Source organism: Stenella coeruleoalba, assembly GCF_951394435.1.
Source record: "Stenella coeruleoalba genome assembly, chromosome: 4".
Classification (NCBI taxonomy): Eukaryota; Metazoa; Chordata; class Mammalia; order Artiodactyla; family Delphinidae; genus Stenella; species Stenella coeruleoalba.
In genome coordinates this window covers 75,955,605-75,979,325 of record NC_137149.1, presented here as the reverse complement: position 1 = coordinate 75,979,325, position 23,721 = coordinate 75,955,605, and the positions used below count along the sequence as shown (strand labels likewise).

The window sequence follows — 23,721 nt, the reverse complement described above, 5'->3', positions numbered from 1 at the left end:
GTAGAGAGATGGTGAGTTTGAGAAACAAAAAAAAAGAAAGGAAGATTGAGGAACTGTTCTAGATTATAGAAGACAAAAGAATAAGTCATGAAAACAAGATGTAATATATGATCTTATGTTGGATCCAGGATAAGAAAATTTTTATTTTGCTATGAACATTACTGGGACACTGGCAAAATCTGCGTAAGGTCTCTAGATTAAATAAGATTACTGTATTAATTTCCTTATTTTAATAAGATTATGATTCTGTAAAAGAATATTCCTAGGTAAACAACTGACTCAAATATTTCAGAAAAAAATACGTAGACAGAGAAAGAATAAGGCAAAGAAAACACAGCATAAGGTTAACATTTAGGGAATCTGGGTGAAGTGTACATGAATTCTTTGTGTAACTTTTCTGTATATCAGAATACTTTAAAAGTTAAAAAAATAAATAAAATGACAAACCAGCTCTCATGCAGCATATTCACACAGAACATCTAATTTTCAAACACAGAATAAGCAGGAAATCCCTGTACAGTTTACAGTGCCTTTTAAAATTTATTCAGTTTGGTCTAAAAAGTTACCTAATTACAATCCAGCATGCCTCTTGCCACAAATCTGGTGTGATTTCATCATCATCCTCATCATATTGCATATCTGCAAAAACAAAAAAAATCATTCTCACTTGCAATAAATACTACTAGCTCACATCTTACTATGATGTGAAGTAGCAAAAACACATTTACTCTTTACTAAATAAAAAACAATCGCTTTACCCCACTTCTTTAAAATTTCAGTCATCACATTACTTGAACTGTAATGAAACAATATACATAGGTATATATGTACACATACATAGGTCTACGTCACAGTATTCTCCCAATACACAAAGAGGCCTCGTGAGAAAGTTTCAGTGCAAGTCGTGTGAATCTGTGATTGTTCCATCATCTCCAAGAAGCCCATATAATTCTCATTAATAACTACCTATAATGATAACTAGGAGCAAGCTCATAATCCTCTGATCAATAGGCTCCTCAGAGACTGCAGTCAGAGATCAGGTTAAGAGGGAGGAGTCAGCAAAGGACTCCAATAGCTGGGCAATACCTTAAGGTGAACTGTCTATAACAGCAACATTTCACACATGGACAGGGATGACAGGCTGTATTTTCCAAAGATGGACACAACTATCTTCCATTTCACATGCTCTTTTATAAAGTGATCTTGACACTCCTACCATCAAAATATAGAGGGTCTATGCTTCCTCCCCTTGAATCTGGGTGGGTTTTTGACTCTCCCATAACTAAGAGAATACAGCTAAAGCAATGCTACATGATTTTAGAAGCTAGGTCAGGAATAACAATGCAATTCCACCTTCTTTATTGAAACACTTACTTCTGGAGCCCTGAGCTGCCGTTAAGAACTCCTACTACTTAGGTGAGAAAATCTAAACGGTGGGCCCACTTACGAGATGCTGCAATCAGCAATCCTAGTCCTTGTGTTTTCCTAGGCTAGATGCCAGACACATGAGTAAACACTCCACATCACCCAGCCCCCAGCAGTCAACACTCAGCTTTTGCGTCTTCCCAGTTCAACCACTGACAGACATCAGGCAACAGACAAGTCATTCCTACTATGCCTGTCCAAATTCCTGACTCATTTAATCCATGAACATATTAAATAATTTTTAAGCAGCAAAACTTTGGGGAATTTGTGCAGCAACAGTAATTTATAAAATGGGGCATTTGAAAAATCAGTGTGCACTGGTGCTAATATTAGTCTCATCTTCTTATGCAAAAGAATAAATGTGCTCTATTTTTGTTTTTCTATTCTGACCTATATACATAGTCTGTAAAACTTAACAACTTTGATTCAAAATTTGATACATATCCAAAATAAATTATTAATAAGTGCTTCTTGAATGGTCTGGAATTACTGACTCCTACACACGGGGGGCGAGGTAAAATAGACAAAGGTATCTAAAATGGCTTGGAGATTTCTAGCTTTGATGGCACACTAGATGTTATTATCACAGCCACCCAGGAGAAGTAGGAAGGTTGGAAAAGGAGAGATAATAATGAAGTCAGTTTTAGTTATACTTGTACATCATTTATCCTTTTTAACATTTTTGTTTTCTAGCCTCTGAGAAATGAGACTATATTACCTACTCAAAAAATTAAGCTGAAAAAACTTTTTTTGAATTTTTTTCTCAGGAGTTAAGAAAAAGAATACAATGATGCTAATAAATTTCTAGACGCAAGATAAAAATGAGACAAGTTTAAACAGTAGAGTTTAAGTTTTTGCTTCTATTTTCTCCATGAAGTAGCTGAGGGAATAAAGAGAAATGTAAGCGGTGGCCAGGAGATTGGGAGCTAGAAGAAAACGAACTTTGAAATAGCAGCTTTGGAGAACGGAAGAGGGAGCATTAAAAATATACAATGAAAATACACTACACGTGACTACGAACTCTACATGTAAAAAGAAAAAGACATACTGTCCCTGTTCGTTAAAATACATACCATCTAGAACTGTGTCATCTCGCGGATAGAGGAAATGTAAAGGTCATCTTTTAAAATAATTTACTTAGGCATATGACAGCATGAAGGAACGCCAAACTAAACCAAACCCTGCCCCCGCGCCGCACACACACAGAAACTATATTCCTTGTCCCCAGAGTTCTTCCAGAGCCTAACACAATGCCTGGCACAGGGTGATGCTCAAAAATTCAACTATTCATAAATTCATTAACTCTCGCCTTAAGGGAAATCAAAAAAGGAGTCCTTTACTTCAAAGTCGGAACAACGGAACCTGTCGCATGGTTCTGCGCGCTGTTTTCAAGACGGGAAGGGAGTGTCAAGACTCACCCAGGGGCAGACTGAGGAGAGAACAAGAGTCACCCTGACCGAGATGATAAAGGCTACGTTCCCTGCACCCTCCACCTCTCAAAATCCCGGATTCGTTCCCGGCCTCGGGAGTGTGGGGAAACGACTGGGGCCATGGTGCGGCGGGCCGAGGAGGAGACCGCAAATCCTCAACTCGTCCAGCTACCCACGTTTCCCCCCTTAGACGGGTCGCCACGGAGTGTTCTGGGTGGTCACCTACCCTCGTCCGCGTCATACATATTGGCAAACGGTTCCGGAGCTCCTAACTCTAGAAATCACACACGGAAAGGCGCGCAACGACTCCGACGTCCGCAGCGTGAGGCGAAGTAATTTCCGTCTCCGGCGTTCCCAGGATACGCTGCGTCCCACACGAAGCTCCGCCCACAAAGACGCCAATTAAGGTCTGCGCCTGCGCGAAGAGTACGTTAAGCTGTGTTAAGGGTTAGTATTGTGCATGCGCGATTTGTGGGCTGAAGTTTCCCCGTGCCTGAGAATGAGAACTGTTCCTTACAGTTTGAGTCGGATCCAGCCAATGAAACTTTGTTTTTCAGTGTTGTTGCACAAATAATGGCACCTAAAAAAAAAAAAGTCAAAAAGATTTAATAATAAAGGGTTTAGTTGTAGCCGTGCTTTATTTTTTTCGGTTCCAAAGACTTAAAAATACGAAGATTTAAAAAATGATTTCTGTGCTCCGGAGCCTGTGCTCCGCAACGGGAGAGGCCACAACAGTGAGTCCGCGTACCGCAAAAAAAAAAAAAAAAAAAAAAAAAAAGATTTCTGTGTACATAAACCATTGTCAATTTTTTAAAATGTTTAAGAAATATTTTAATGTTGTTGCACAAATACTGACACCCGCAAAAAAATAATAAAGCCAGGAAGATGTATTAATAAAAGGTTTTAATTGTGGCCATAAGTCTGCGGCATTAGATTTTCTATTTTCCAATCCGAAAGACAAAACAATACGAAGCTTTAAAAAATGTGATTTCTTAACGGCAGGTAGTGCCAGCGGCGGCGCGTTGAAGAAGCCTGAAAGTTGATAAACCCTCACTCACTAGCCTATTGAGCCAACCCACCCCAGTTAAGGTGCCCGGGGCATTTATCTCCGCTTTAAGTGGGCTCTCTGACCACAGAGCCTTCATCGCGAGAACTCACGAGATTAGACGCGGGAGGAGCTGAAGTGCGACGCTGAAAAATGACAGCTCTCAGGTAGTCCCGGGCTGTCGCTACCGTTTTACGCACATCTGGGGCTACAGAGCACGTGAGAAAAGGTGGCTCAGCCCCTTTGCCCACGCCCGCGTTTCTCATGCTGCCCGCGGGCCTCACTCGTAGGCTTCTGTGCAGCTTCCTGCGGGGATCCACTCCCACGTTAGCGCGCCATGGCCTCCGGGAGACGCTCCTCGAGAGGAGATGTGCGACCAACTCCACCTCCCGGCACTCATCCGGCCTGGGATGTGGGCTTCCCCGTGGCGCGACAGCGACTGGGGATAACCAAGGAAGGGCTGACATGGAGGAGAGTTTTGTGTTCCCCGAGTACGTCCCGGATTCGGAGCCCGCAGTGACCCTCCAAGACCAGCTGCGGGAGCTGCAGCAGCGTCAGGAGGAGGAGCGACGGGTGCTGCAGCGGCAGGAGGAGCGGCGGCAGCAGAAACTACACACCGGCCGGCGGGTGCACCCGGTCGTGGGGCACCCGGACGCGACGGTGCCGTCCAGCGGCCTAAACTGTTCGGGTTGCGGGGCGGAGCTGCACTGCCAGGACCCGGGACTGCCCGGTTACCTGCCCAGCGAGAAGTTCCTCAGCGCGGCGGCGCAGGAGGACGGCGGACTGACGCAGACCGTGTGCCAGCGCTGCTGGCTGCTGGTGCATCACCGGCGCGCCCTGCACGTGCAGGTGAGTCGCGAGCAGTACCTGGAGCTGGTGACTGCCGCGCTGCGGCGGCCCGAGCCCGCCCTGGTGCTGTACATGGTGGACCTGCTTGATCTGCCCGACGCCCTGCTGCCCCACCTGCCCGCGCTGGTGGGCCCCAAGCAGCTGATCGTGCTGGGAAACAAGGTGGACCTGCTGCCCCAGGATACTCCCGGCTACCGACAGCGGCTCCGGGAGCGACTGTGGGACGACTGTACCCGCGCCGGGCTCCTGCCGCCCCCTGGCTACCGAAGGCCACAACACCCCAGCGGGGACCGGCCACGGGACGGGGAGAATGCGAATCTTTCGCCCAGGTCCCGCACGGTGCTCAGAGACGTGCGGCTCATCAGCGCCAAGACTGGCTATGGAGTCGAAGAGTTGATCTCCGCGCTCCAGCGTTCCTGGCGCTACCGCGGCGACGTCTACCTGGTTGGCGCCACCAACGCTGGCAAGTCCACTCTCTTCAACACGCTCCTGGAGTCCGATTACTGCATCGCCAAGGGCGCTGAGGCTATCGACAGAGCCACCATCTCCTCTTGGCCTGGTGAGCCTTAGGATGCCCGTCCCCTTCGTATTTTTTTAAAATATTTATTTGGTTGTGCCTGGTCTTGAGGTAGGCAGGCTCCTTAGTTGCAGCACTTGGGCTCCTTAGTTGCGGCAGCCTGGCTTCTTAGTTGTGGCATGCATGTGGGATCTAGTTCCCTGACCAGGGATCGAACCCAGGCCTCCTGCATTGGGAGCGTGGAGTCTTACCCACTGCACCACCAGGGAAGTACCCTCCTTCGTTTTCTGAGAAGCTGGAAGTCTGATCGTAGTTCAGGCACCTAGTCCTATATCCCTCCTTAATGTATACCAGGGGCCGGCTGGAGGCTTCCTTTAAAAATTCTCTACCTACTTCGGTCACATTTCTCTTTTGTGTCAGTTTAATGCTTGGAAATTCAGTACATGTTTTAGTAACTTTCCAATAGAAATAATTAGAGTACTTCTAGGTACCAGTCACTGTTCTAGGCACTGTAGATGAACCAGGGGACAAAGCAGTGTCTGCTCTCTTGGAGGTTTCCCTTGTAACTTTAGTTCTTTGTATATTTCTCCAGAAAGTCCTTTTACTTTCTAAACCTCCCTCCACCCTTCAGTCTCACTCTTCATATCTTGAGTTTAGTCAGGAGAGTACTATACAGATTTAACATTTGAATAATTCACTAATGCAATATATGTGGCTTTGTTGCAAAGAAATATCAACTTTGTGACTTTAAGAAACGTCTGTAGTAATTGCAAACTGGGTCCTTCTGTGACCTGTTTGTATCTAATAGTTGGCAAAGTGAACTACTTCATATGATTCTTTGAAACCAGTGTTGAACTTTGCTTGATAAGCTGTACTTCTCTGTCAGGGACACTGGTTGACTTATACACAGAAGTGCTTTTATACCGGTTAGGAGTATGCAGAAGATGTAAAAGATCAGGCCTGTAGATTTGGCATTCAAATCCTGGTTGAGCTTGTGGGCCAATCTCTGAACCTATTGCCTCATCTGTAAAGTAAGAATAATTTTGTGGAGGGTTGTCATGAAAGTTAAGAGAAATAATCACAGTATCCAAGACAGTGTAGATCCTCATACATGTTTTATTCCATTTTCTTGTACAACGTTTATGAGAATATATGTCTTCTTTGGTATTTCAGGTACTACATTAAACCTTCTGAAGTTTCCTATTTGTAACCCAACTCCTTACAGAATGTTTCAAAGGCAAAAAAGGCTTAAAAAAGATGCAACGGAAGCAGAAGAAGATCTTAGTCAGCAAGAACAAAATAAACTTAATCTCTTGAAAAAGCATGGTTACGTAGTAGGTAAGCATCTTCTGTAGGAAAACTCTTCCTTAGGTCTATGCTAAAATTTTCTGTAGAACAACCTGAAATAGAGCTCTCTGGAGCTAGCCAGTTTTTGTGGGGAGAGACACTTCCTCTTTCTGGAACATAGAGGCCTTTTAGAGGCAAGGCTACTGTTTGGAAACCCAGAATTCATTGTGTTGGGAAAATTGAGACAGTAGATACTTGGAGAAATCCAGGAAAGGAAATGCAAATAACTGCCTCTCTGGCCATTGTCAGCAAAAAGCATTTTCACTAAGATACCAGCCCCCTGTACAAGTTGTTGACCTGCAGCAGGTTTAAACTGGATTGTCCCCCTTTCCTTGGTATCTCTTTACAACCTTTCTTTACTAAAAACAGTTTGATTCCCAAAACTCTCCCCCTTTGCCCAGTGTGCACAGCCAGCCACACATACTTGATCAATGCAAGAGTCCGACTCCCACTGCATTTAGAAATAAAGCAAAAGTATCATTGTGGTCTCACTTCCTTCCAAACACCATTGTTAGTCCTAGTAACTTCTACGAGGCAAACTTAAGAACTACCTGTCTCAAGTCAAAAGCTTTAAAGGAGTGACTACTAACTTCAGTATAACTTGTTCTAGGAAGAGTTGGAAGAACATTCTTGTATTCAGAAGAACAGAAGAGTAAAGCTGCCTTTGAGTTTGATGCCGATTCACTTGCCTTTGACATGGGAAATGAACCTGTTATGGTTGCAGATAAATCCACCAAACGAGTAGAATTGACCCCACAAGATGTGAAAGATGCCCACTGGTTTTATGACACCCCTGGAATTACAAAAGAAAATTGTGTAGGTATTTAATGTCTTTTAGAAACATTAACTTTCAATTGCAAGAGTAGTGTGTTAATTGGCAGAAAAAGAGGTATCCTTTCATTTTAGACTCAGTTCTGATTCATGCATAGAAGCGTTTCAGGGATGAATCTATATGCCATCAAGTACTGTATGCCATTTGGTAGACGTCACTGCTAACAACCTACTTCTATCCTTGTGGTTGTTACCTTAGTTAGGAAGACATTTACAGAATCCTAGATTTTGAGGTTGGAAGAAATCATAAATATCACTGCAGTCCAGCCACCTGTTCCATGCTTGAGTTCCCTCTATAACATGTTCACCAGAAGGTGCATCCACCTTGAATTGAAGTAAGGAGTGACTCACCATCAGCTGAAGCAGTGTCACCTCACCTCCCAAGGTAACCCTGCTCTTTATATTGAGCCGAGCAGTGTCCCTGTAATTTGTACCTATTGTTCCCCAAAGGTGTATAGAACAAATATAATGTCTAGTTCCCCTTGCCAGACATTGAAATGTTTTAGAGTGTAATATCCTCTCTCTTCCTCACTCTACCCTTTTCTTCTCTTTCATTAGTTCAGCCAACAAACATGGAGCACTTACTGTGCTGACGTAATCGAGATGGTTTGTCTTCATTTCCTATAGCTATTCTGAGAACAGGCTATGAACAAAGGACCCTTTCCAGAACGAATTCTAATTTGTTTTTGTTCCTGAAAGTATGACACAAAGAACTAACTTTCTTATGTAAGTGCCCTCAGATGAACCTAATTTAGAATAGGATCAACTCTACCTATCTTGCCCTTGTATATCTTTTTAGTCCAGTTGCAGGATCTCCCGGGCAACTTTTATTTTATCTTAAATTCAGCCTATATCCTACCTATTTGTTATATCTCAGAACCTTTTATTCATTTGCAGTTTTTTTGGGTTTTTTTGTTTTTTAAATTTATTTACTTAATTTATTTTTGGCTGGGCTGGGTCCTCATTGCTGCATGTGGGCTTTCTCTAGTTGTGGCAAGCAGGGGCTACTCTTCGTTGTGGTGTGTGGGCTTCTCATTGCGGTGGCTTCTCTTGCTGCGGAGCACGGGCTCTAGGCACGCGGGCTTCAGTAGTTGTGGCACACGGGCTTAGTTGCTCCACAGCAGGTGGGATCTTCCCGGACCAGGGCTTGAACCTGTGTCCCCTGCGTTGGCAGGTGGATTCTTAACCACTGTGCCACCAGAGAAGCCCTCATTTGCAGTTTTGATCATTATCCAAGTCACTGACTGAATCAAGTGTGTATCCAGGATACTGCCTTTCAGCAGATCCACCAATCAGCTTCCTTTGAATATGGTTAGTGACCAGGTTCTAATTCACCTAGTTATCTCCGTATATCCCTATGAAACAACATTAGATTCTTAGATACTTTTCCTTCCTTTGCCTCATCAGAATCACTTGTTTCCTTCTCAGAATTTGATGTACCTTTTAACTTTTTTTTTCTCTCTCCTAGAATAATTGTGTCCAGTTTTTACTTCCTTAGCAATCCAGAACTTCAGAGTAACTGTAGTGCTTCCTAGTAATGTTCTTTAACTTTAACTTCAACTTTAACCTTAACTGTTCTTTAACTTTAACTTCACCAACTCATTCTTCAGTTTTAGGCTCAGTTAGGTCAGAGATAGCAGTTACTTCAGTCATGTATATCCTCTTGTCAATTAGTCAGAAAGGCAAGACTTTGCTAACTCGCAAATTCAGATTTGCTAATTTGCAGTGAGACCCTCAAGTTTTTAGATATAAGAGTTCTCTCAGGCAGTTTGATTTTCTGTCCGTTTATTGATATATTTATTTAATGCCTTGAACCAGTGTTTCCCAAACTGAACCAACGAACTCTATTGTGAAGTATTAGGGTCTCTGCTAAAAGGGTTAAAATATTTCTTTACTGCACGTGGCTTTTAATGTGCTTTTTCAAGCACAAATACTCACAGCCCCCTTACATATTCTCTTGTGAGTCTCCCTAGATATCACATATTTTGTTATCTCCTTGTTATTTTTCTTAAGAAGCAAGTTCACAAAAGACTTCTGGCCATTTTTTTACTTTCTCAAAAATTTTTAAATCAGATTTTGATTCCCTAAGTCTTACAAGAATCTTGTACCGCCTGGCTTTTCTTTTCCATTCTCTCTAGTCTATTTAGGAACTCTTCATCCTTAGAAGCCACAGGATTCATAACTTTCTCTCATTTTTTTGCTGAGTATTTGGAGGAAATAAGGAAACCAAAGACTGGAATTTAGAAAAGCTTCTTCAAGCTCTTTGCCTGCTCCAAGAACGGGGTGATCATTTTCATTTAATGCATGCATAGCTGCCACTAGGACAGAATATAGCACGTTACCTTACCTTACCTTTATCTGAAAACTACTGCTCCCTAGAAGGCTTGACGAGAGAACATATTTTTTCTCCTGGGATTGAATCATCAGTGTTTTCAGTTCACAGCAAATCTGACAGAATTCAGAGGATGCTGCTGTTTCATATTCCTGTAAAGTTATTTTGCCATTACTCAAGATTAAGTTGTAAAACAAGAGTAAAGCCATCTATAAATTGATTCATTTAGAAAGAATATATGAATTTTATGTGCAGAAAATTCTAAAATACATACTTTGATTTCTTGTGAAGCCTGGAATATATAATAACTTTTTATCCTACAGGTAAAGCATGATATATCAGACGTTCATTGAAAGTAATTCTCTAAAAAATCTGCCCTCTGCTTTACAGATTTTAAGTCTTCTAACAGAAAAAGAAGTAAATATTGTTTTGCCAACACATTCCATTGTTCCAAGAACTTTCGTGCTTAAACCAGGAATGGTTCTATTTTTGGGTGCCATAGGCCGCATAGATTTTCTGAAGGTAAGGAAAGTCCGTACCATTGAAAAATGACTTTAGTATTGGGATTTACTTTAAGGAAGCAGATATACAATCAAAACTAGCAAAATGTTGATAACCAGGTCATGACTATGTGGGGGTTGGTATACTATTCCTTTGTGTGTGTTTGAAAATGTCTATAGTAAAAACCTGGGATAATGAAATGGGGGGAAAAAAAGTAATAGGTCTTAAAAAACTGTATCTTCAGTAGGCAGTCGAGTGCCCCATACAGCTTGGCATTAAGCAAAGATACTTTCCCTCTCCTGTGGTATTGTCTTACATGGAAATCAGAGGTCGTACCTTTAAGTGCAGGGTTAATATGCATTAAATAAATTCCATGCTCTTTATATTCCATGATGTGTATACTTTTATAGATGTGTTTTTGGGTTTGGTATTCATTTACATAGCATCACTCAGAGATTTTAGAGCATCTATAGAATTGATCCCCGTTTTACCAAAGTGAGGAGAAAAATGGAAAATGAAACATGGATATGTCCAACAACACTAAATGCAACCTGCAAGCCATTGCCTTAGCACACTTCTTGGTTTTGTGTTTGTTCATAATTTGTTGGAAATTTAGCCTTACACACTTAAAACCTTATGTATTTCCATAGAGACCATAGAATGTTAACATTTTAAACCAAACTTTACACAGGGACGCTTAAAGCAGACAGTATTTTTTGTTTTTTATAATAGACGTTTGTTTGTTTTTTTTGTAAGTATCAACAAACCTATGGAAGGAATCATAGTTTTATGTAAATGGGTGAAATGCAGTATTCTGCCATATTTTGCACCCCCCCACCTTGTTTTTTTTGGCTGCACTGCACAGCATGCAGGGTCTTAGTTCCCCAACCAGGGATCGAACCTGTGCGCCATGCAGTAGAAGTGCAGAGCCCTAACCAGGGGACCACCAGGGAATTCCATTTTTTTTTTTTAATCATACCTTGTTATGTGCTGGTTTTGCAAGTTTTTCATTATATAAAATAAGTTCCTTCTTCCTTTCTTAAGGGAAATCAGTCAGCTTGGTTTACAGTTGTGGCTTCCAACTTCCTTCCCGTTCACATTACTTCGTTGGACAAGGCAGACACTATATATCAGAAACACGGGGGTCATACGTTACTCAAGGTAAGACAACACGCTTTGATGGTTGCATAGTTAGGTTAACACACCCTGTGATAGTCCCAGGGCCCTGCTAAAAATGCCTTTGTTGGACAGAACCATCTTTGTTACACTCTCAGCTAGCTCTCCCCTGACCTTGTTCACCTTGAGGATTTTGACTATATTTGTGAGGTGGGCTCCTATAGAAAAGGGACGTTGGATTGGACTGATCCTAGAATAGTGACAGAGCTGGGTTTTCTCTAGGTCATACTGTCCAATACGGTAGGCCCGTGTGCCTATTTAAATAAATTAATTAAAATGAAATAAACTTTAAAATTTAGTTCTTCACTTGTACTAGCCACTTTTCAACTGCCCAGCGGTCACATTATTGCAGAAAGTTGTGCTGTATACTGTGAGTGAAGAGCTCCAAGTTACAGATTTTCTCACAACTGGGTGATGCTACTGTCATCTAGTGGGTGGAAGCCAGAGATGATGCTAAACATAATGCAATGCACAAGACAGCACCTCACAACACAGAGTTATCAGGTCCAAAACGTGCATAGTGCTGAGTTGAGAAGCCCTTGTATGAGTGGAAAAGCTCTCCTCCCAGGTTCTTAATCCCAGGCACTTAGAGGTTATTGTACCTCTTCTCTCCTGCTTTACTTGCTCCTTCCTTTGACCTGTTAAGCAGTGTGTTAAAATTTCTCTGATCTTTATTTTTTTTTAATATTTATTTATTTGGCTGTGCTGGGTCTTAGTTGTGGCACTTGGGATCTTCATTGCGGCATGCATGTGGGATCTAGTCCCCTGACCAGGGATCAAACTTGGGCCCCCTGCATTGGGAGCACAGAGTCTTAACCATTGGACCACCAGGGAAGTCCCTCTCTCTAATCTTTAAAAAACAAAACTCAGTGTCCCGCTCATTCCTCCTCTTTACAATCAAGTTTACTCCTCACGTCCCATGCTCTGCAGTCCCTGTTGTGCCCTTTCTATGCCACTGAAATTGTTCCAAGTTCACCAGAGACTGAATGGGGCCTGTTTACAGATCTTTAACCAGACATGGGTACACACTGTTGGCTGGTGTGTAATGTATGACAGTTAAGATCTCTGGAGCCAGGCTGGGTCCAAATCCTGCTCTGCTCCACCACTTAACGAAGCTGTGTGACTTTAGGTAAGTTTCCTTTACCTCTCTCTGTTGTACCTACACCACGAGGTTGTGGAGAAGATCAAGTGCAAGGGGACTGTTGTCACTGCTCCATATTTGTGGTGATGAAGATTATGGGACATACCTACTGCAAAAATAGCGGGTACATCCAATGCAGAGGTGATTTACCATTAATTAATGCTCATACAACTGAAAATAAGTCAAAACACAAAATACACACCCGCCCTTCAACAAGGATAAAACCAACCTGACTTGGGAAGTAAATGCTTCTTTCTCTCTGGATTTCCTAAGAAAGCCAGAGTGAAATTAAAACTCCATCGAAATAACTGCCCTAAAGTTAATACTCCAGAGACATGTGGGATTTTCAGGGTAGGGCTCCACCCCCATGCATCTGTGTAGTCTTCAGAGTGGACTCACTGATAATTCACAAAACAACACTGAGGCTTCTCTCCCGGTGTAATACAAATGGTTTCTTGGGCTGCTCTGTGGCTCATCCTTGCCTTCTGGTTTTCTTACTCACCTCCCAAGTCAAAGGCAATCCTGCCTCCTAATTATCACTGAGTCCAGCCTCATAGTCCAAACTGTAATCTACTTTCTTTAGGCTGTTTTGATATCCTTAGGTATTTTCCCAGCTCCCAGTTTTACTGCCTTCTGCCCACCCTCACCCCATCACAGCTGTAGTTCTCAACCAGGGCTGACTCTTACCCCAAGGGAACATTTGACAAAGACTGGAGGCATTTTTCGTTTTCACAACTTGGTGGATGCTGAGTAGAGGCTGCTAAAAATTGTGCAATGCACAGGACAGCCTCCCGAGACAAAGAATTATTTGGCCCAAAAGGTCAATAGTGCTGAGGTTGAGAAACCCTGCACTACGCAGATTTTTCCAAAATACAAAGCAGGCCACAGTATTCTTTCTTGATTCTTTTCTCTTTCCTGCTTATAATTCCTTGGTAGTTCCACATTACTGAGAGAAGTCTAAACTGATAGCCTCATCAGTAATGTACAGACACACATAACATACTCTGCACAGTTAAACTACAGTTCTCTGAACTCATTATCCTTTTTCCAATTTCTGTGTACATGATACTAACCCAGGATACCTTCCCACTGAATAACTTTAATCTATTTTTCAAATTCTGCTCTTCATTAATGTTTTCCTTGACCAAACCACGTTCATTACTTCCTTCACAATCACAGTACTTAGTAGATGCCTCTCATCACGTTTCTTACCTTGTAATTTATTTACTTGCTGTTTCCACCTTCTGATCTCCTCGGGGGTAGGGACCATATAGAACATATTGTAATAGCTATCTTTGTGTCTTAGTGCTAAACACGGAGAGATCTGTTAATAAACAGGTAAATTATTATCCAGTTACTTCCAATTCATGGAAACACCTGTAAACATAGAAGCTGAATCTTACCCGTTATCCATGTACCCTTGAGAGGTGATGAGGCAGGGATTAATCTGTGTGTCCAGCCAGGCCTGTAAGAAATAAGGTATTTGGAAGGATGTTGCTTTAATTGCCCAAAATTATTGTGTCTAAAGCTTTATGGAGGACTGTAAAAACTGTAAGCTAATAAAGCAAGATTCTGCTGTCTGGACGTTACCACCAGTTGGATGCCCACATGGGGCCCTTGTCACTGGGATCTATAGGCTTCATCCATCATAGAGCTCCCGGGCTTTTCATTTGACCTAGAAGTGTGATTTGGGTTTTTTTCAACAGTTAAATGGTTTAAAAGGATTTTATTCTTGATACCTGTACAGTATTATCTTATCAGTGCCTTACTTAATATTAGAGTTATCAGGGGTTTAATTTGAACCTCCAAATATCTTCATCTCCTCCCAATGGAAGGTTCCAATGGGTGGAGAAGAAAGAATGGCAGGATTTCCTCCTCTTGTTGCTGAAGACATCACATTAGATGAAGGACTTGGGGAACCTGAAGCAGTGGCTGACATCAAGTTCTCCTCTGCAGGTAATTTTACACCAAGCACTTTTTTATCTTTTTTAATTTGGCCGCACCACGCGGCATGTGGGATCTTAGCTCCCTGACCAGGGATCGAACCCGCACCCCCTGTAATAGAAGCACGGAGTCTTATCGACTGGACCACCAGGGAGGTCCCTACACCAAGCACTTTTTAAAAGGTGAATAAAGTAGCCTTACTGACCTTTAGTATATTTTTATACAGATGTGCCTTAACTGACATAAGCTGAATATTTTAAGAAATACATACTAGATTATTCATAAGATGTAACCTACTCTGAAAATAAATCTGTACCTTTTCACAAATGCATTGTATGCTTTTAAAAAAATAGAGTGAAAGACAGCAGTAGCCTCCCTTGGGTTTCCATTTTGAGCTGTGTTTGGTGTTTTTAATAAGATAGTTGCTAACACCACCTGTGTTCTGCCATGTTCTTGCATAGGCTGGGTAGCAGTAACGCCACAGTTTAAGGACAAACTGCACCTCCGAGGCTACACACCTCAAGGAACAGTCCTGACGGTCCGGCGCCCACTCTTGCCACATGTAGTTAACATCAAAGGAGAGCGCATCCGGAGAAGCGTGGCCTATAAAACCAAAAAGCCTCCTGCCCTTGTGTACAATCTGCAGAAAAAGAAAAAAAGATAAATATATGAAGCTAACCTGTTCACACTGAAGATTAACGATATAGAACATACTGTATACATTGCATTGCATTAAATATTGCTATAATAAAACCTTCTGCCACCCTTTTTAAGCTACCAAGGACCGTGCCTCTTTTTAATGAATTTAGTTTGTAAACACAAGTTATTGTTTGGTAGGGTATGTATATGTGTGTATCTATGGTTCAAATATACCTAAAATGGAGATCTGTTACACTCAGGTTTCTCCCACTACTATTTTTTGAAACCAGATGGCATTTCTAATTTGGAGTCTAGTTGAGAGAGCAGCTTAGCCGTTGGCATATGAAAAAATGGCAGAAAATCAATGTCTCCAAAATACATGGGCTGAAATGAGATAAAAGCGAGTAACTGGCTTTGCTCCACAGAGTCATCCAGGGACCCAACCGGGGGACCATGCCGCAGCTTCCATCTCTGGGTCTAAGGTGGTTGCTCAAGTTGTCATCCTTTCGCAATGGCAAAAAGAGAAGAGAGTGAAGAGCGTGCAGCTCCCCTACTGAAAAGAAGGGGGAAGTGCTGGAAGTTGCCCACATCACAGCGCCCACTGGTCAACACTTACATGGCCGCACCCGCCATGGGGAAGCTGGAGGATGTAGAGGGAAATGGGGATTTCGGACTTGTATTACTTAAGGGAAGAAAGGGAGAATGGAAACGGGAAAACAAGTAGAAGTTTCTCTTACATAATCTAAAAGGGCCTGAAAATCTTAGAAAAGAATTCATGTTATGTTTTTCTGGCATTCAGAGTTTCTTCTGCAAGGATCAGAGCACTTTAACCATTTTATCAACATTTGCCTGTAAACTGTATAACATTACATCAGTCAGAAGTCTTTACCTTTCTGTATTCCTAATAGAGTAAGTGGCACTAGAGCTGTGGACAATGAACTGGCCAGTCAAGTCCCAGATCCCAATGTTGAGATAAACGCTCGTGGAGTAAGGTGGACTGAAACGCAGATCCATGAGCTTCCTATGGACTCAGGTTTAGCATGAACTTCTCAATAGTCCCATGGTCTCTGTCAACGTGTACACTCTAGCTCCCTTCTCACTAAGTAAGTCATTGTAGGATAAACGGTCAATGTTTTAAAATGCAACTTGTCAAAACTCTGTAGATCTCACTTTCATTGAGTTTCAAAGTGAATACTATTGACATCTTGGGGAAGGTAGTTCTTTATGTGCATCCTTCCCAGATATGAAAGGCCAGGAGCAACTTCCCAGCCCCATCCCTCATTGTGATAGTTGAGAAGTACCCCTGACGTTTCCAGACCCACCCTCTAGAGGGCGGTAGCTTCCCAAATTGAGAAAATGATTGGTAGTCGATTTTTAGATGATTTTGGAGAGAATGAAATACTGTTAATTTTACAAGTTAAAATTGTGACCATTATATTTCTATGTACTGTTCATAGATTGGAGCTTAGGCCTGAATCTTTAGATTAAATGAAGAAAATATGGTAAACTTGGCATTTGTGGAAAAATACAGAACCCCAAAACTGATGCTGTATTTACCCTGAAAACTTATAATGTATTTTAGAGAGCAGAACATTTCTCCCTCCTTATCTTCTCTCTAGGCTTTTACACCTCTCTACTAGCAAAGATTCCATTTTTAAATGTTCATAACTTATATTCTCAGGTTTCTCTTACCTCTAAAATTCAATGGTTACGTTTTGACCAAGGAGTATCTAAAAAATGTTCCAATGTACCTTGCAATGTACCAGTGCAATTTACTAAGTAAGTTTCAGTTTCTCTGGTTATATCAGTCTCTTTGGGTCATCATTTTCTCATCTATAAAATGAGGGAGTTACACTATATATTTCTCAGTCCTAACCTTTTATGATTCTCAGCAAAAACAGGCAGGAAAGCCAGGAAAGAGTGGTTACAATACCTCAGACAGAAAAAAGAAAAGGCCCTCTGAGCATAAGGCAATTAACTGCTGCTAGAATCTGCTATTAATTTACATTCTGCCAACCTAATGCAGCCAAGGATCACTGCCGGTCTATCCAACTGATCCACAGCGGATTTGCTATAAGAAAGTTCTCTTACTGTGTTGGTTTCTAAGTCAGCTTACTGATACTTTATTATTTTTTTTTTTTTTTTGCGGTACGCAGGCCTCTCACCGTTGTGGCCTCTTCCGTTGCGGAGCACAGGCTCCGGACGCGCAGGCTCAGTGGCCATGGCACACGGGCCCAGCCGCTCCGCGGCATGTGAACTCTTCCCGGACCGGGGCACGAACCCGTGTCCCCTGCATCGGCAGGCGGACTCTCAACCACTGCGCCACCAGGGAAGCCCAGCTTACTGACACTTATTAATCCATTGAACTAAGTGCGAAGACTGCCCTTCCATCACTAATCATTTACACTGTGGCAGCATGCAAGAATTAGTAAAGAGTAGAAATTAATGGCAAGGTGTCAGGACAGCCCCCTCCTGTCCACAGGACAGAGGCTGAAGTACCCCCATCTCTCTTCCCACCACCCCTGCCGTCACCTTTAAAACAGCAGCATTTTCTTCAAAGTTACAAAGTGAAGCTTAACACATTTTGTATTTTTAATTACCATAAACAGCAAGCCCTACCAATCATCAGGGCTTTACTGTGTAGTTCCCCAGAGTCCAAATGTGTTTATGATACTTGGGACACTTCCCATGACAACCAAGAAGTGGAGCACAAGATGCAATCCTGTGTGCTTGTGTTTCTTGATCACTCAGACGCTTTTTGCAAAATGGAAATCAAGGCTAGTTTCCTGCAGATGACTAACTTGGAGCTCCAGCTGTGCCAGACATGGCAGAGCTGTTAATCACTGAGTAGGAACCCAGCACTGAAGCTGAGGCGAGCTGTTTTGTCGATGGCCTCTGACCATTTACCCTGGCTTCCCTCCCACTTGGCTCTGTCTTGTGGAGCAATAGAATCATTTCCATTCTTTCTCAGAATGTTCCATTTTCTCTTGGCGGCTCTCCTCCTCCCCGGGGGATTGTTTTCTTTCAACTGTCAAAGAGTAGTGCTTAAACAATAAAAACAAAACTTCAGACTCACGTGAATCCAATAGATAGCACCTCTGCCTGCTCTTAATGTCTCTGTCATGTTGTCTGCCCCACTGATGCCCTGTAGTGGGTGGGAATGGCTAAAGATTAACATTTTAGGGGCTTCCCTGGTGGCGCAGTGGTTGGGAGTCCGCCTGCCAATGCAGGGGATGTGGGTTCGTGCCCCGGTCTGGGAGGATCCCACATGCCGCAGAGCGGCCGGGCCCATGAGCCATGGCCGCTGAGCCTGCGCGTCCGGAGCCTGTGCTCCACAATGGGAGAGGCCGCAGCATGAGGGGCCCGCATACTGCAAAAAAAAAAAAAAAGAAAGAAAATTAACGTTTTAACATCATATAGGAATGATGCCTCACTTTTCCCCTTCATGTCAAAGACCATCGATATTCTCTCATTTAGTACAGGAGTTTCATGATCTGAATATACCTAAGAGCATACTTAATATACCCATGGCTTAGAGCCCCAGGTTCCTGTTTTGCAGAAGCTTGCTTTTGCTTCTCAAACAATTCTCAGAATTTACCTTCTGCCTAATCAACCTAGTGGAAGAATTTGGTCATAATATTCTCACTGGTAGGTGCAACAGGTATGATGCTTAATCACAGTCAGTACATCTGGCCAGGAGTATTGGTAAATCTGAGAAAACTGAGGCCACACAGAGATACATGTGCTAGAGAACACATCATCAGGTAATTTTGGACATGAGAGACTGCCAAGATCCTTTCTAACTTTTCAGTAATTCCCTGGAAAACAGCCAGCATTCAGTACAGGAATGAATGAATTAGAACGAGAGAACTTTTCTATTTGGGGTGTTGTTTTTTGCCTTCCCTGAAAAATAGCAATAGAGCAGACTTAAATTTGCTTAGTAGCACTGACACATTTCTAGGGTTTCTTCCCGTCCTGCCTAAATGCAATACCTTAAGATAGTTGTATTTGAGACTATTCCTAGCTGCTATGATCACATGATAGCCCATATAGCTTCTTTTAATTCCTTACATTCTTATAATAATACTAGTGGCTAGCCCTTATTTAGCACATACAATGAGCCAGGCACTGTTTTAAGCATTTTATATAGGTTAACTGTATCCTTAGAACAACCCCATGTAGGAGGTATATACTATTATTACCTGTATTTAGAGATGAAGCTGAGGTAAAAGTAATTGCCCAGGGTCACACAACTAATGAGTGACAGAGCCGTGATTCAAACACAAGCTCCAGTACCCTGTGGGTTTGTTTAATTATACAGTAAAAATGACTTTTTTTTCCCCCTTTCAATGTACAGTTCTATGGATTTTTAATATACATATAGGTTCGTTTAACAACCATCATAATCAGGACAGAAAAGTTCCAACAACACCCAGGTTTTTAACCACCCAACAATACTTCCTGTATTTACTAGAATCCATTACAAATCTAAAAGCGAGAACTTTTCAACCTTAGGAGGGAAATGTGTTATCTTAGAAAAGAAAACCACTTTGAAGGCCTCCAAAGAAGGTAATGACACAATTTTCTTGTAAACTCTGTGTTACTGACCCTTCCTAATTTCCTTTGAATCCTCCCATATACAATTCCAGCCTGAGAAGAATATTCCTAAAAACAATTCCTCAGAGCTGGTGTGTGTGTGTGTGCGTGTGTGTGCGTGTGTGTGCACGCACGGTGTGCTGCACCCTTGCTGTCTTACTTCAGCAATGCTGCCCAAACCTAAACAAGTGTCCCACTGTGATTTCCATGCTGTCTTACCATCTCAGGCAGCTTTAAAACGAAAGTGCTTTCATAGCTGGCTGGGAATCTTTTCACATTGCTAGTGAGCTTTGCCAAGTACCACGGACAGATCACAGCATGAGTGGAGATCCTAACCCACAATCCTGATTAAGAAAATAGGAGGGCTTCCCTGGTGGTGCAGTGGTTAAGAGTCCGCCTGCCGATGCAGGGGATACGAGTTCGTGCTCCGGTCCGGGAAGATCCCACATGCCACAGAGCGGCTGGGCCCGTGAGCCATGGCCGCTGAGCCTGTGCGTCTGGAGCCTGTGCTCCGCAACGGGAGAGGCCACAACAGTGAGAGGCCCGCGTACCACAAAAAAAAAAAAGAAAAGAAAAGAAAATAGGAAATTACATACACAGGAAATTTGGAATGCAAACATCCAAAGAATTAGATCACTGAACTATCCTAAAATAGAAACCTATTTAAAATCCTGATCCTATTAGTGACATAGGAGAACTGGTGGTCCGTATTTATTCACAAAACCAATAGCTTCAAAAACAAAATTTGGCCCTGAACTTAAGTGGCCTTGTCTTTTGTACTTGTGTAGCACTCATCCTGTTTCCTGTTCCTTTTCACATCTTACTTTCACTAAAAGGGGATCCTGGTTGCCCACTTAAAGGCTTTTTATTAATCTCCAGTTTTCCTCAGCATTTAACATCTGGCCTAAAAAGATTTTTTTCCTGTCTTTGACTTTAAACTATGGTTAAATATTCAACAGGAAGGAAAATTAGAAAAATGGGGACGACTGTCCCTTAAAATATCGGATGAAAGATGTATTTTATTGAAGCACTAGCTAAAAAAATTTGTTTTTCACTGGACAACTAAGGCTATTACATAAAGTAATTCTGAGGAATGTGTTGAAGATTTGCAGCACAGGGAGTTGGCTAATACTGTTCAATAAAAGATAACAATGCTTAGCAGTCCCACTAACCCACCAACTCTACCATTCAGCGTGGCTTCAGTAACTTCTAGGTACAGTTACTCATTTGTCAATTGGAAACGCTTCTTTTTTAACCAGATTGAGGGCATAATTAGGTTTGTATCCACATATGTTGCTGAGCAGCTAACCACCCCAAAATTTAGTGACTTGAAACAGCTTCTATTTGGCTCTTTAGTTGGGCAGTTTAATCTGGGCTCTGCTCAGTGTTTCTTCTGCTCTATAGGGACATGCATTTACAGACCTCAGTCCATGTCAGAAGCTTCAGCTGCGATGGCTGTAATAGGTGAGAAACCTGGACCTTTTTCCATGGGTCCCTCTCTCTACCTAGAATATCATCCTATAGTAGGCTAGTTCAGGCTTGTTCACAAGGTCATCATGTTCAGAAAAAGCATGAGAGTAGAAGCTGCAAGGCCTCTGGAGGCTGAAGCTCAGAAATCACGCAATGTCACTCTGCTGCATTCTATTGGTCAAAGCAAGTCGCAATGGCAGCACAGACTCAAGCTGACTGGAAGGGCTGCAAAGAATCTGTGGCCACTTTCATCCACCACAAGGTTTCAGCATGTTCATCACCTTGAGGAAAATGCAGTATAACATGCTATATATTCTAACCTATGTGAAGAGAATCCATTGTAAATTTATCAAATAAGAAATCTGATGCTGACTTAAATTTACCTCAGGAGTCAGATACATAGAGCAGCTACGTGACTGAGAAAAGGAGGGAACACAAGGCTGTAGGATTTTGATTTCATCATAAATCTTTTAGGAATAGTTTGGTTTTTTTTAACTGTGGGTGTATTACTTTCCTAAATTTAAGATGACCAAAAACTCCATTCAGATGCAAATCTAAGCTATCTCCACTCCCTTACCACATAAATGATGAATGTTAAATGAACACGTTATCCATCATTTTGTTATTATAAGCAACACTAAATTAAACATCCCGAATATATACATCTTGTGTTAAAACAAACAAAAAAAAACTTGAACATAAAGAGTGCAAGACATGATTACTATTAGCAAATCTGAAAGTTCTACCTTTTTTTTGAAATTTATTTTTGGCTGCGTTGGTTCTTCGTTGCTTGCACGCAGGCTTTTTAGTTGCAGCAAGTGGGCGTTATTCTTCTTTGCAGTGCGCAGGCCTCTCATTGCAGTGGCTTCTCTTGTTGCGGAACATGGGCTCTAGGCCTGTGGGTTTCAGTAGTTGTGGCTCACGGGCTCTAGCTTGTGGCACACGGGCTTAGTTGCTCCGCGGCATGTAGGATCTTGCTGGACCAGGGCTCAAACCCGTCTCCCCCGCATTGGCAGGCGGATTCTTAACCACTGCTCCACCAGGGAAGCCCTGAAAGAAGTTCTATCTTAAGAACACAAGCATAAACATAACTTGTAAGGCTGTAAGATATTATGGGTTCCCTGAATCACTCACTTCACATGGCGTCCACTCTCAAAGTACTTCCAAAGTGTCAACCAATTTTGGCAATAATTAAAGTGATAAAACCAGATATATCCATACAATAAAACATGATGCGATAGTTGTAGAGAATGAAAATAGTCCTAAATACTGACTAAAGATCTCCAAATTCTACTCATTGCAGAGTATCAATAATCTCAGTTATGTAAAATGCATAGAAATCAAGCATTTAACATGCATACACATATGGAGGTAAAGAGTTAATATTAACCATTAACAGTATTTAATTCTTAAGAAACAAATGAGAGTAAGAAGACTAATAGGAAGAGAGCTAGTCAAGATAGATTTTAACGTGTTTGAGTTTTATAAGTATGCAGTTGTACGTGCATTATGTGATCTTTAAAAAGTAATTAGAGCACAAAAAAAAAATGAAATGAAAGGTGTGGTATTTCAAAATCAATATAAGAATTAGGATTCTGTTCTCTAAAATTGCCCCTTCTGGTGGTAGAATCTTGACCACTGGTAAATTTCCACAACTTAATCCTTAAGGCATTCCATCAAGCTTTCATAAATTTTATAGCACTGTTACAAGATAAGCAGAGAGAAATGTGATAAATCTGAGTTTCAGTCGTTCAGTGTAATAGTCTCACGAGAGTCTCATTTAGGAAGCCTGAAAGGGCACCCTCCCCCAACCCCACAGGATGAATGGGGGTAAACAAATGACTGTGAGATAACACAGAAACAAGAACCTGGGTCTATGGGGAAAGGGGAAAGAAAGCTCTTTTTGATAGAGAATATCAGTTACCATAAAAGATATAATTGACTCAAGCAAAAAATCAATATACGCTAAAATCACTGGGTTTGTTGAAGATAATTTCGCTATATCATCCCACAGAATGTTAATTACAAAGGGAAATAAATAATAACTTAGTGGAGAAATCTGGTAGACAACACATTAACCAAATAGTAAAAATTAACACAACCAATAACGGCATCATGTGTCTTCTGACGTAATGCACCAGTACTTACTATTCCTGCCAAGATGCATAACCTGAATTGAGGCATGAAGAAGCAATCAGAATAATCCAAATTAAGGAGCATTCTTTAAACAGCTTCCAACTCTTCATGCTGTGAAGGACGAATGCTAAGGAGTTATTCCAAATTAAAGGAAACTGAAGAGATGTGACAACTAAATACAATGAGGGATTAGGAACAGGGAGACTGTTTAAGATTAGTATTAAGCGATTTGGCACAGTCTGAACTACACCAATCTTTAAAGTCCTGAATTTGATTTTTACAGTACGATTGTACAAGAGAATGCCCTTATCCTTAGGAGATACAAACTGATGTATTCAGAGA

The 23,721-nt window shown here is 41.9% G+C and overlaps 2 protein-coding genes and 1 long non-coding RNA gene across 5 annotated transcripts in view; 1 reads left to right on the top strand and 2 right to left on the bottom strand.

Moving 5' to 3' along the window:
* POLR2B (RNA polymerase II subunit B) overlaps positions 1-3,204 on the bottom strand; it is a 46,204-nt gene extending 43,000 nt beyond the window's left edge. The window contains exons 1-2 of one of the 2 annotated variants that reach the window (XM_079919584.1): positions 3,082-3,204; positions 567-639 (exon numbers count right to left, since the gene is read on the bottom strand). In XM_079919584.1, coding sequence (XP_079775710.1) covers positions 567-639; positions 3,082-3,100 — 92 coding nt within the window. In that variant the 5' untranslated portion in view covers positions 3,101-3,204. The remainder of the gene's footprint in view (positions 1-566; positions 640-3,081) is intronic. The other variant, XM_079919585.1, reaches the window with a different exon arrangement.
* Positions 3,205-3,901: 697 nt separating this feature from the next.
* LOC307185224 (nitric oxide-associated protein 1) lies at positions 3,902-15,319 on the top strand. Its single transcript, XM_079919156.1, has 7 exons — positions 3,902-5,308; positions 6,440-6,604; positions 7,224-7,429; positions 10,167-10,298; positions 11,322-11,438; positions 14,430-14,550; positions 15,000-15,319. The coding sequence occupies exons 1-7, from the start codon at positions 4,165-4,167 to the stop codon at positions 15,200-15,202; spliced, it is 2,088 nt and encodes a 695-aa protein (XP_079775282.1). The 5' UTR covers positions 3,902-4,164; the 3' UTR covers positions 15,203-15,319.
* Positions 7,368-14,519, bottom strand: LOC307185233. Of its 2 annotated transcripts, XR_013827920.1 has the most exons (5): positions 13,998-14,519; positions 13,807-13,918; positions 11,257-11,400; positions 9,797-9,928; positions 7,368-7,406 (listed from the first exon to the last, which is right to left on the bottom strand). It is a non-coding gene; the product is annotated as an uncharacterized lncRNA (long non-coding RNA). The 2 variants fall into 2 exon arrangements; XR_013827919.1 differs by having other exon boundaries at positions 13,807-14,519.
* Positions 15,320-23,721: the final 8,402 nt, after the last annotated feature.

What these genes read in the sequence shown, in the direction of transcription:
- LOC307185224 (XM_079919156.1), top strand. Translation starts at nt 4,165, where the DNA reads ATGCTGCCCGCGGGCCTCACTCGTAGGCTTCTGTGCAGCTTCCTGCGG. An exon ending in CACCATCTCCTCTTGGCCTG is followed by an intron (nt 5,309 to 6,439) that starts GTGAGCCTTAGG and finishes TTGGTATTTCAG; the next exon opens with GTACTACATTAAACCTTCTG. An exon ending in AAAGCATGGTTACGTAGTAG is followed by an intron (nt 6,605 to 7,223) that starts GTAAGCATCTTC and finishes AACTTGTTCTAG; the next exon opens with GAAGAGTTGGAAGAACATTC.